Raw genomic sequence first — 11,547 nt, forward strand, 5'->3', positions numbered from 1 at the left:
TCTCTTCCTGTCTCTTTTGCTCCCAGTGTGGAACACGTTCAAAGCAGATGAGGTTCCTGCTCCTCTCAGTTCTGAAGTGGGTAGAAATCATGTGGAAGTGAAACCTGGTTCTTAGATTGAAGCTTAGAAATAGGAGGTATGGGGTGGGATGCGGGGGGGATCGGGAGAGAGTGCAGGGGGTAAGGTGCTCATCTTGCATGTGGCTGAACCCGGGTCAGTCCCTGACATCACCAGGGGTCACTCCTGAGCACAGGGCCAGGAACAGCCCCCAAGCACACTCAGCGTGGCCCCAACCGCCCAAAAATAGCCACAGGGAGTCCTTCACGCTGGGGCTGCCTGTTCGTGCGCCCACTTGACGGACTGGGTCTGGTACAGTAGCCAGAGCTTATTCTTCATTCTCCGCATATTCCCACCAGTCCTCCTCTCTCCCCACCTTCATTCCTTCATTCCTTCCATTCCGGAGTCTTCCCTTAAGGCCGCCTCCTAGATCCGGGGCCTTCACAGTGAAAACTCTTCTCTAGTTTGGCGCTAACCATCTTGTTGGGAGTTACGAATAATTCCACATGTCGTGAGAGTGGGGTTCTGGGGAAGCTCAGAAAACTGTGGGAACCTGGGGCTGGAGCGATAGCACAGCGGGTAGGGCGTTTGCCTTGCACGCGGCCCACCCGGGTTCGAATCCCAGCATCCCATATGGTCCCCTGAGCACCGCCAGGGGTGATTCCTGAGTGCATGAGCCAGGAGTGACCCCTGTGCATTGCCAGGTGTGACCCAAAAAGAAAAAAAAAAGAAAACTGTGGGGGAACCTGCCCCTTCCGCAGCCTGAGAAATGGGGGGAAGCCTTCTCGGGGGGTGGAGGGGGCTGCATTAGGGCCGAGCATGGAAGGAGGAGTCAGAGTGGCTGCTCTTGTATTGCACCATGGCGCCGTCACAGAAGGTTGGTCTTGGATTACGGAATGGAGGTTACCAAGCAGGGGGGTGGTGGGCGGGTGGAGGGGCACGAGAAGTGACAGTGGCGGAGGATCTGGACACGATGGCGCAGGGACCGGGCGCCGAGACCCTGATGCTCACCTAGTCGTGACCACGGTTCATAAACGCCAGTGAGAATACAGGGCCAGAGAAAGCACAGTGGGTGGGGCACTCACGCACAGCCGGCCTGGGCTCCGTCCTCGGCAGCACATCAGGTTCCCTGAGGCCCGACCGGGAGTGACCCTGAGTGCAGAGGCAGAGGAAGCCCCGAGCACCACCAAGGAAGGGGGAAAAGGAGAAGGAAAGATGTGAAGGATATTCATAGCAGTGACTCCGGAGCATCACGTTACATCCCCCCTCCCTCCTCTCCTTCCTCCCTCCCTTCTTCCTCTTTGCTTTTCTAGCCTGCAGCTTTATCTGACTGTGCCCATGTTTGCGTCTGTGGATTCCGTCTCTCTCGTCACCCCCTTTCCCTACGACTCTTCCTACCTAAACACATTCCTTGGGCTAAACAACGTGAAAGAAAGTTGAAAACAGTAAGACAATTCTCCTTAAATAGCTTTCATTGCTGCTTCTAAGAACATTTTCTCCCTGTTCTGCCCAATCAGCAAGTGCACCATAATTGCCTGAGATGACAATGTTCATATTACCCCTAAGTCCTAAAATTGTTTTAGGCTACTCTTAAGTGGGTTTTTTTAAAAAAACTTTTTTTTTTATTTTTTCAAAAAGGATCCCATTAAAGGTACTTGCAACATCCTTATTTCATTAGTCTCTCTCTCTTTTTTTTTTTTGCATTTTGGGTCACACCCAGCAATGCACAGTGCACAGGGGTTAGTCCTGGCTCTGCACTCAGGAATTACTCCTGGCGGTGCTCAGGGGACCATATGGGATGCTGGGAATCGAACCCAGGGCGCAAGGCAAACACCCTACCCGCTGTGCTATTGCCCCAGACCCTCATTAGTCTCTTTCTTTAATTAAAAAGAAGGAGGAGGAGGAGGAGGAGGAGGAGGAAGAGGAGGAGAAGGAGGAAGAGGAGGAGGAGGAAGAGGAGGAGGAGGAGGAGGAGGAGGAGGAGGAGGAGGGAAGAAGAAAGGAAAAGAAAAGAAAATTAAAGGAAAGGAAAGGAAAGGAAAGGAAAGGAAAGGAAAGGAAAGGAAAGGAAAGGAAAGACACTTTTTAAGAGAAGTTTTTTGCTGGAAACCTACGTGGAAAGAACATATCCACGCGCCTCCTTTCTTCCCTCAGTTTCCGCAGTTATTGACAGATTCCTTTAGTCTGTAGTCTCTGCCATCTGGGGGGCTCTGCAGGGATGCTGGGGATCTTGGGGGCCATTTCCAGGGAGACTCCGCCCGGAGGGGCGGGCCTGATGGCTCCTTGCTTGGGCCCATTACTGCTTTGCTGCTGAGGCCTGGTGGGAGTGACGGTTAAACTCGGGGCCTCGGGGGTGACAGACGTTCTCCAGCCCCCACACCCTCCCTCCGGCCCTGAGCCTCTTGTCAGCTAGACTCCCAGCACCCCTGCATTGAAACGGATTTTTTTTTTTTGGTAGAATTCTAAGGCTTATTCTTAAGCTCTTTGAGAGCAACCAGGTCTAGTAATTGGGAGCCGGTAAAATCCTGCATGTGAGCCCATAGTAGGTTCTGTTGACTGTTTTAAGGACGTGTGGACAGCTGTCCCCTCAGAGACGGCCTCTGGATTAGTCTGAGAAAGTGCCGAAGCCTCAGCGCCTACTTAGGATCAGAGACAGCCGCCAGGCTGGTGCAAGGCTTCGAGCATCGCCTGAGAAACTGTTACTTCGCCAGGGATCCCGGACATCACCAGGTTCTGCCCCTGGCGGGTCCGAGGGAGCCTGTGAGCCCCCTGCAGCTCACTGTCCCGCCTCCCCTGTTTCCCCAGGGGTCGCACTCCTCCTGGCTTTATTTTTTTGTTTCCACTCCCCCTTGCCCGCCGCCGTGGCCTTTGGAAGCCAGTCCCTTCCCTGCTTGTGAAATTTACTCACCGGGGCAGTCATTTTGCGGATTTGAAGACATGAAGGGCTGGTAGAAGGGAGCCCCCCCTCCTGTTTGCTTTGTCTTCCCCGACCTCTCTCGACACCCCAGTCCTGCCCGTCTTTCAACAAACAGCCTGGCGCCGGAGGAGAAGGAGCAATACCAGATGTCTCCGGCAGAAGTATTTATAAAGAAACAAAAGCCAGGGGCAAGCCCGTGAACAGGGAAAACCACCCTCCAGACTGAGCGTGCCAAGATTGGGGGGGGCTGAGCCGATGGAGGGGGGACAGTTGACCACGATGGAGGAGAACTGACCCTTTGGTGCTGGGTGAGGCCACCTTGTACGCCTGAAACACACAGACCCTTGCGGGCTTGTAAGCAATTGTTGTCTGAACAGAGAATATGAGTTAGGGCATTTGTTTTGGGGGCCAGCTATGCTCAGGGCTCACTCCTGGCTCTGTGCTCAGGTATCACTCCTGGTGGCCCTTGAGTTCACTTAACACTTAACAGTTCACTGAACAGACACCTGGAGACAAAGTCTATGGCGGGAGAAGAGAGGGGCTTTTACTGATACTGGTTGATCTTGGCTAGGGAAAGCACCTGAAACCAGAGACGACGTCCAGCTTTATAGGACATTCCTTCGAACTCATTATTCTGATTTATGTTCCGATATTACGTAGCCAAGTGGGAGTTCGCTTCCGTCATGGTGTCTTTGCAGTGCAGCTATGGGGAGTTTAAACAAAAAATCAGCATTTTCTTAGTTAGGACAGGAAGTTCATCCAAGTGTAAACAGGAAAGAATTAATTTATATTTTTGGTTTGGGGGCCACACCCAGTGATGCTCAGAGCTTACTCCTGGCTCTGCACTCAGGAATTACTCCTGGCCATGGTCAGGGGTTAACCGCGTGGGGTGCCGGGTATTGAACCCAGGCCGACCACGTGCAAGGCAAACACCCTACCCGTTGTACTATCGCTTCAGCCTTAGAGACATTTCTTAAAATGTCCCACCCATTCGCAAAGTCATCAGTTCAAAGAGGACATGCGTGTTATAAAGTCAATATAAACTCACAGATTTCCATTAAAACACTTGGAGGACCGTATGGGGTGCTGGAAATCGAACTCGGGTCAGCCACGTGCAAAGCCAACCCCTTGCCTGCGGTACTAAGAAGAATATTCACAGCCAGGCTCCACCCCACTTCCTCCAGAGGGCTGAGCCCCAGCACCCAGCCCCCAGCCTCTCCCTTGCCTGCTCCCTGCTCCCCTGCCCACCCTGTGCTCGTGCTCTAACCTGGAGCTGGACCTTCTTCAGGGCCTTCAAGACTCGGGGCCTTTCATGTGCCTCCCAGAGGGGAGCCCACCCCTGTCTCCTGCCGCCCCCAAGTTCAGCTCACCTTGTCCCGAGACCTCGCTCCTGCCTCCTCTTCCTCAGCACGCCCTTGCCTCTGTGGACGGAGCAGAGTCAATAAGAGCAAGAATCCCGGGGGTGGGGGTCTGGCCTTATTATCCATTTTGAGGGTGGAGGGAGGGAACATACCCGGCAGTGCCAGTGCCGAGGGGCAACTCCTGGTTCTCCTTGCTCGGGAGCGGCCCCTGCTGGGGACCCAGTTGAGGTGTCTGGGATTGAATGGGGCTTGACCACACGCCTTAAGCCCCCGAGACTCTCTCTCCAGCCCCTGGAGTTTCTCGCTCTAAAGCTCTACTCGGCCGTTTATAACGGGGCCAGTGACTTAGCCTTTCGGATCCGCAGGTGCAGAATGGGAGCGCTCAGGAATATTTGCTTTAAAGGACGGTTGGGATGGGCTCGGAGCCCCCAAGGCACCATTTCTGGGGCTCTGATGAGGTGGCTTTCTCCTGAGCACCGTGGGGGCTTCATAAATGGGCAGCACGGCCCGGCTCCCTGTCGATGTTCATTACAGGCGGTCAGTGGGGGCGTGGGAGCAGATTCCCAACCCGAGGGCCATCTTCAAGGGACATCTGGTCTCTTCCTTGGCCGTCGGAAAGGACACGGCTCCATTTTTTAATTTCCTCTGTAATTCCGGAGCGCAGATGAAGAATGGGGGTGACAGCAAGCCCAGGGGGATGATTCATGGTGTCATTAAACTCACGCCAAGTTTCCCGTGGCCGTGCTCAGCCCAGACACGGCCCAGGCTGGGGCGAGGAGCGGCGCGGTCTGTGGCATGGCCGCTTGTCAGGATCCCAGCGTCTCTTTTACTCGGGCTTCACTGGGTTTTTGTTTCGTGTTTTTTTTTGTATTTTTTTTTTTGGTGGCTGTTTATGCTCCGTGGGTTTGGAAAGCCGGCATTCGAGTTCCACGGGGGTTGCTACTTCCATCCGCGGGCAGCTCCAGGGAAGCCTGGAAGGAAAAAGAAGCAGCTTCTCCTTCTGGTGTGTCAAGGTTCGAAGCCCAGCCCGGACACTAAGCCATGGGACCCTGAGCAAATTGTCTCTCACCAGCGAGCCTCAGTTTATGAACCTGTAGGATGGGGGCATGGCCCGACCGGTGACATGAGTCACGGGGTCTCGTCCGTTTGCTGGGCTACTCAGAACAGGCTGCTTACGCGTGAGCACCTTTCCAGCTCACACATGAGTGCGGCCGGGCCCATCCAAGGCAAAGAAGTCATCGTCACAGAGGGGGGGTGCTAATAACAGCAGTGATGGGAAATGCATTGGCACCACTGGCCAATCTGATTGCCCCACCTCCCCTTCAGCTCCCCCTCTTCCTCCTCTTCTTCTTCCTCCTCCTCCTCTACCTCTTCCTCTTTCTCCAGCGCTGTCTGTAGATGCCAAGAGGGATGACGAAAGTGGGGGAAAGGAGTAGGTGAAGTAGGTGGAGAAGGAACAGGAGGAGAAAAAGAAGGAGACGAAGCGGGAGGACCAGGAAGAGAAAGAAGATGAGAAGGGCAAGGAGATAGTTAAGGATGTGGAGAAGTAGTGGGGGAGGAGGAGGAGGAAGAGAAGGAGGGGAAAGTAGAGGAGGAGGAGGAGGAGGAGGGGAAAGAAGAGGAGGAGGAGGAGGAGGAGGGGAAAGAAGAGGAGAAGGAAGAGGAGGGGAAAGAAGAGGAGGAGGAGGAAGAGGAAGGGAAAGAAAAGGAGGAGGAGGAGGGGAAAGAAGAGGAGGAAGAGGAGGAGGAGGAAGAGGAGGGAAAGAAGAGGAGGAGGAGGGGAAAGAAGAGGAGGAAGAGGAGGAGGAGGAAGAGGAGGGAAAGAAGAGGAGGAGGAGGAAGAGGATGGAAAAGAAGAGGAGGAAGAGGAGAAGGAGGAAGAGAAGGGGAAATAAGAGGAGGAGGAAAAGGAGGAGAGGGGAAAGAAGAGAAGGAGGAAGAGGAGGGAAAAGAAGAGGAGGAAGAGGAGAAGGAGGAAGAGGAGGGGAAAGAAGAGGAGGAGAAGGAGGAGGAGGGGAAAGAAGAGGAGGAGGAAGAAGAGGGAAAAGAAGAGGAGGAAGAGGAGGACGGGGGGGAAGTAGAGGAGGAGGAGAAGGAGGGGGAGGAGGGGAAAGAAGAGGAGGAGGAAGAAGAGGGAAAAGAAGAGGAGGAAGAGGAGGAGGAGGAGAGGGAAAGTAGAGGAGGAGGAGGAGGAGGAAAAAGAGGAAGAGGAGGGAAAGGAGGAGGAAGAGAGGAAAGACAGGAGGAGCAAGAGGAGGAGAGGGGAGGAGGCAGAGCTGGAAGGAGGAGGTGAGAGCAGTGGGAGCTGGCGTGGCGGTGGCGAGGCCGGAGCCGTGCGCGGGAACCTGCACGCCGTCGGCCACCGCCACGTGGCAGAGCAGGCAGGAGATGGAGCGACTGAGCGCCCGAGACACATTCATCATGCCCTCCTCCTCCCGGGGCCCAGACAGGACGGAAATGACTTTTGTCAGTGCCGCGCAGCCCACTGCCCCTGGCAGCTCCAAGCTGTTTATTAAAGGAAAGAAAGAAAAGGAAAGGAGGGGGAAAGAAAAGCCAAGAGTGAGACCGTCAGGGCGTTCTCCCGGGCGCTGGGAGTGGGTCCCGAGCTCGGGTACTGACAGACGCTCCTTCAGGCTGCGGCCGTGCCCCATCCTTCCTGGACAGTGCTGGCGGGTGACCAGCGCACACTGGCTCAGGGCAGGTCACGCCTCTGGCCAAGGGGACACACAGTCCTCGGCCATCGACGCACGCGGGGCCTCACCTGGCGCGTACTCTTCACCCTCTCCCTCCCAGACTGTCACCTGGACTTCCTTCAGCCCAGCACGGGGCCGGCCCCTGGGGTCTAATGACAAGCCGAGGTTTGTGATCATGGGAGGGGGGGGCAATGGCACCACGGCCCTGCGTACCATCGTTCACGGTACTCAGGGCCCACGGTGCCTGCCCTGCCCCCTCTGAAGTCAGCCTGAGGATGGGGTCGGGCGAGGAGGTGCCGGAGACCCCAGGACTGGAGTGGAGCAAACTGAGAGTGAGGCCAACTCAGGGAGGTGGGAGGTTTGGTGGGGGGGGGCAATCCGGGCTCGCCCCCCAAAACACACGCTCCAAGGAGGCCTTGAGGATGGAGGGAGAAGTGGGTGGTGAGGGGTCGCTCATTGTACCCCTATCTTGGACTTAACCCCGTGGTCCCCCTGAGCCCCCACCCTCCTTCCTCTGGCTGACCTGGGGTGGCTGTAGACGCGGAGTTGGCCGTGTGGGTGCTTTCACCAGGCACCGTGGGCACCACCCTCCCATTGCTGCCCATCTGGGGAGGCAGATTAGGGCAGGGGGGGCACCGAGAGGCAATGCTTCCGCCTGAGCCCTCCCCACTGGCAATCTCCGGGTCAGGGTTCCAGACCTCCAGGGCCCTTGGGGGCCTCTTTTCTCTTTTCCACATTCACGGGACCGTCATCCTTCCAAACCGCCCTGTGCAGGGCTGGGGAGACAGCCCGGGAGATGAAGGAGCTCGCCTGGCATGCAGCTCACCCCAGTGCGGTCCCTGGTACCACGTTTGGGTCTCCGGAGCTCAAAAGAAGCCCCTGAGCACCACCAGGTGTGACCCCCAAGCCTCCCCCTGGAACCAAACCCAGTGAGCACTGCCTTGCCATCAGGAGATCACATGATCAGAGTGGGGTCAAGCCAGAGTTGTAGACCAGCGGCCCAAGCTCCCAGGGGAGGAGAGGCCTGAGCCCTGCCTGTGCCCTCTTGTCTCTGCTGGAAGGATGGTGCTGAGTGGGCCTCACTATCAGAACCCCCAGGCTTGTGTGCTGGGCCCAGTCCGTGAGCTCCAGCGCCCTTGGCCTTTTTGCTTTTTTGGCAACTAGGCAGTGGTGGGCAGGAAGGGGTAGGGGTGGTGTCTCTCTCGGAGGGAAGACAGAGGGGCTTCGTTTAGGAAGGGAACCGTTCCTACTGGACTCCCGGCTCTCGCCATTTGTGGGAGAGGGGGTTTTGTTTGGGGGCCACCCCCTGAGGCGCTCAGGCTTACTCTGGTCTCTGCGCTCAGAGCTCTCTCCTGGCTGGGCTCCGGGGACCCGATAGGTGCCAGGGTCCACACTGGGGTCAGCTACCTGCAAGGCACCCTCTCTCTCTCCTTCTCCCTCTCTCTCTCCCTCTCCCTCTCCCCTCTTTCCTCCTCCCTCTCTCTCTCCCCCTCTCCCTCTCTCTCTCTCTCCCTCTCTACCTCTTACCCTCCCCTCTCTCCCTCTCCCTCCATCCCTCTCTCCCTCTCTCCCTCCCTCTCTCTCTCCCCTCTCTCTCTCCCCTCTCCCTCTCTCCCTCTCTCTCTCCCTCCCTTTCCTCTTTCTTCCTCCCTCCCTCTCATTTTCCCTCTCCCTCTCTACCTCTCTCCCTCTCCCTCCATACCTTCTCTCTCCCTTTCTACTTCTCTCTCTCCCTCCATACCTCTCCCTCCCTCCCTTTCTCTCTCCCTCTCTCTCCTGCCCCCTCCCTCTCCCTCTCCCTCTATCCCTCTCCCTCCCTCACTCTCTTCCTCTTCCTTTCTCTCCCTCACCTCACCCTCTCTCCCTCTTCCTCCCTATCCCTCTCCCTCTCTCCCTCTCCCTCCATCTCCCTCCCTCTCCCTCTCTCTCCCTCCCTCTCTCCCTCTCTCTCTCTGTCTCTGTCTCTCTGTCTCTGTCTCTCTCTGTGTGTCTCTCTCTGTCTCTCTGTCTCTCTGTCTCTCTGTCTCTCTGTCTCTCTGTCTCTCTCTCTCTCTCTCTCTCTCTCTCTCTCTCTCTCTCTCTCTCTCTCTCCCCCCTCTCTCTTTCTGCTTTTGCCAGCCCTCTTTTCTCTGCCAGTCTCGAATAGTACCTGGCCGGAGACCTCACTCTGTAGAGGCAAAGTGTTCTGGGCTGGGCAGTGCTAAAGGCCTGAGCAAGAAAGCCAAGCTTGGTGGTGGCCCAGAATAGAACCCGCCTGCCCTGGGGGACTGGAGGCCCCCTTTCAAGTCTAACTGTCCCTTGAGGGGGTGGTTGGTCCTCTCTCCCACTCAATCGGGGGGTGCCTTGCTCAGGTACCCCCTCAGGGTCAGAGGCGCTCAGAAGCTGGGGGGGGGGGCGGTTGGCCCTAAATAAACATCCTCCCTGGGGTCTCCTTTCCAGTCTTCCAAAAGCAGGTTCCTCCTTTCGCAGTGTGAGCGCCCGCAGGAGGAGGAGACGGAGTATCCTGTCAGATGGGATGCTGCATAAATCTAAGTCCTCTGGCCTCGCGGGCCGCAGCTTTAATCTGCTCAAACATACTTAGCCGGGTTTAATTATAGACCGAAATTGCGTTTCAGAAAGCAACCAAAAATCATTTGCATGGCTTGCATTGGCACATTAAATCACACGGTTCATTTGAGAGGGCGCCGGGGACGGGCGTTGCCACCGTGGCGGGTCGGGCGGGGGCGGGGGAAGAGGGGGGCCAAAAAAAAAATGTTTTAAAAATTGGAAAAAAAAAAGATAGTGTTCGCGCCAGGGCTTGAGCGGTGCGCGCAGGCCGGGCGCAAATGGCACGGAGGGCGTCATTCCCACCCACTGCGTGTTTCTGTCTTCTCGGCGCAGGGTGACGGAGGAGATCGGGAGCGCGCGGAGCGCAGCCAGCGACGTGCGAGGCAAGACCCCGGGGCCCCGCTCCCCCTCGTCCAGGAGCCGCGAGGCGTCTCCGCAGGCCAGGGACAGGCTGCCCAGCCCCTCGGCCGCGCTCTCGGAGTTCGTGGAAGGCCTGCGGAGGAAGAGGGCGCAGAGCGGCCGCGGCTCGGCGCTGAGCCTGGACGACTGGCCGGAGCCGCCCGCGCACCCGGTCACCGCGGCCGCCTCGCTGCGCCGGGCCCGGGCGGCGGCCGGGGACCACCCGCTCGGCCCGTCCCGGAGGGGCCCCGGGGCAGAGTGGCCGCCGCCTGCCCCGGGCGCTGCGGGGGCGCCCTCGGGGCTGCCCCGGGCCTCCAGCTTGCGCTGCCTCCCGCAGGCGGGCAGCGAGGACCCCTCGCCGCCGCTGGGCTGGCCGCAGCCCCCCCGGGAGGTCCGGTTCGGTTCCTGCGAGGCCCTCCTCGAATCGGGGCCGAGCTCGGATTCGGGGAGACCCCTGAGCCCCGGCCGCCGCGCAGCGCCCGTGGAAGGCGCGGGGGTCCTGTCGCCCACGCTGCGCCCGCGGAGGCGCTGCCTGGAGGCCGCGCTGGACGAGGCGGGCTGCCCCGAGCTGGGCAAGGAGCCGCTGGTCTTCCAGAACCGCCAGTTCGCCCGGCTCCTGGAGGAGCCCCTGGGCGAAGACGACCCGTTCGCCTGGCAGCTCCCGGGCCTGGGCCCCGAGCGGCCCGCGCGGGGGGCTTTCGACGACTTCGTCCCGGCCATCCGCACGGCCGCCGCGGCGCGCGCGTCGGGGGCGCAGGCGGCCCGCGCCGAGCCGGACAGCGGGCGGCCCCAGGGGCGCGCGGAGGAGGCGACGGCGGCCGGCCGGGGTTTCTTCTCGGGGCTCAGGACCCTGCTGAGGCTGGGCCCCCCGTCGCGGGAGGAGGACCCCGGTCACCTCTCGGACTCATCCTCGGCCACCTCCGTCGCCTCCCGCAAGAGCAGCCCCGGGATGCGGCGGCTGGAGGGCGACGGGGGGGAGCGGGGGTCCCCCCGAGGTCAGGGAGCGGCCCCCGGGCGCCCAGAGGTCCGAGGAAGAGGACGTGGAGAGCATCATGAAGAAGTACCTGGGCAAGCAGAAGTAGGACGGGGCCCGGGCAGCTGGGCAAGGCAGAGAGAGAGAGAGAGAGAGAGAGAGAGAGAGAGAGCCGAGCCCACCCCCACCCGCGGCTCAGGCGCCCCCAGAGAAGCAGGCGCAGCGCCTTCTTTCATGCCGGGGTGGATTTCTCTAGAGACCCGGGTTTTGTCCAGGCCTTTAGCTGCTGCTGCTGGATGCGAGGCCCGCGCCAGGGCCAGGGCTGCGGCCTTTTTTTCTTTGCTCTTATTAAAAAAAAAAAAGACACGGCAGATGAGCCAGAAGCCTAGGAGTTCCTCAGGGACAATGCTAAAGAAGGTGCTGGACTTTGAAAGTGCCCCTGGGGCCCACTCTTGCCTTAAATATATAGAGACACCGGGGGGATGGAGGGTCGGAGAGGGTGGGTAAAGGGTAAAGGTCGCAGTGACCGATTTCTTTTTTTGGAGGGGGGGTCTTGTCTTTCCCAGCCCCGCCCGCCCCCCCACGCCTCACCCTGCTCTG

At 58.8% G+C, this 11,547-nt stretch overlaps 1 protein-coding gene across 1 annotated transcript in view; it reads left to right on the top strand.

The window, feature by feature from the left end:
• Positions 1-11,454, top strand: part of MYO18B (myosin XVIIIB) — a 234,299-nt gene extending 222,845 nt beyond the window's left edge. Inside the window, exon 43 of the mRNA XM_055147110.1 lies at positions 9,909-11,454. Within this exon, the coding sequence (XP_055003085.1) occupies positions 9,909-11,454 (1,546 nt within the window). The remainder of the gene's footprint in view (positions 1-9,908) is intronic.
• Positions 11,455-11,547: the final 93 nt, after the last annotated feature.

The sequence above is a fragment of the Sorex araneus genome, chromosome 9 (genome assembly GCF_027595985.1).
Source record: "Sorex araneus isolate mSorAra2 chromosome 9, mSorAra2.pri, whole genome shotgun sequence".
NCBI lineage: Eukaryota > Metazoa > Chordata > Mammalia > Eulipotyphla > Soricidae > Sorex > Sorex araneus.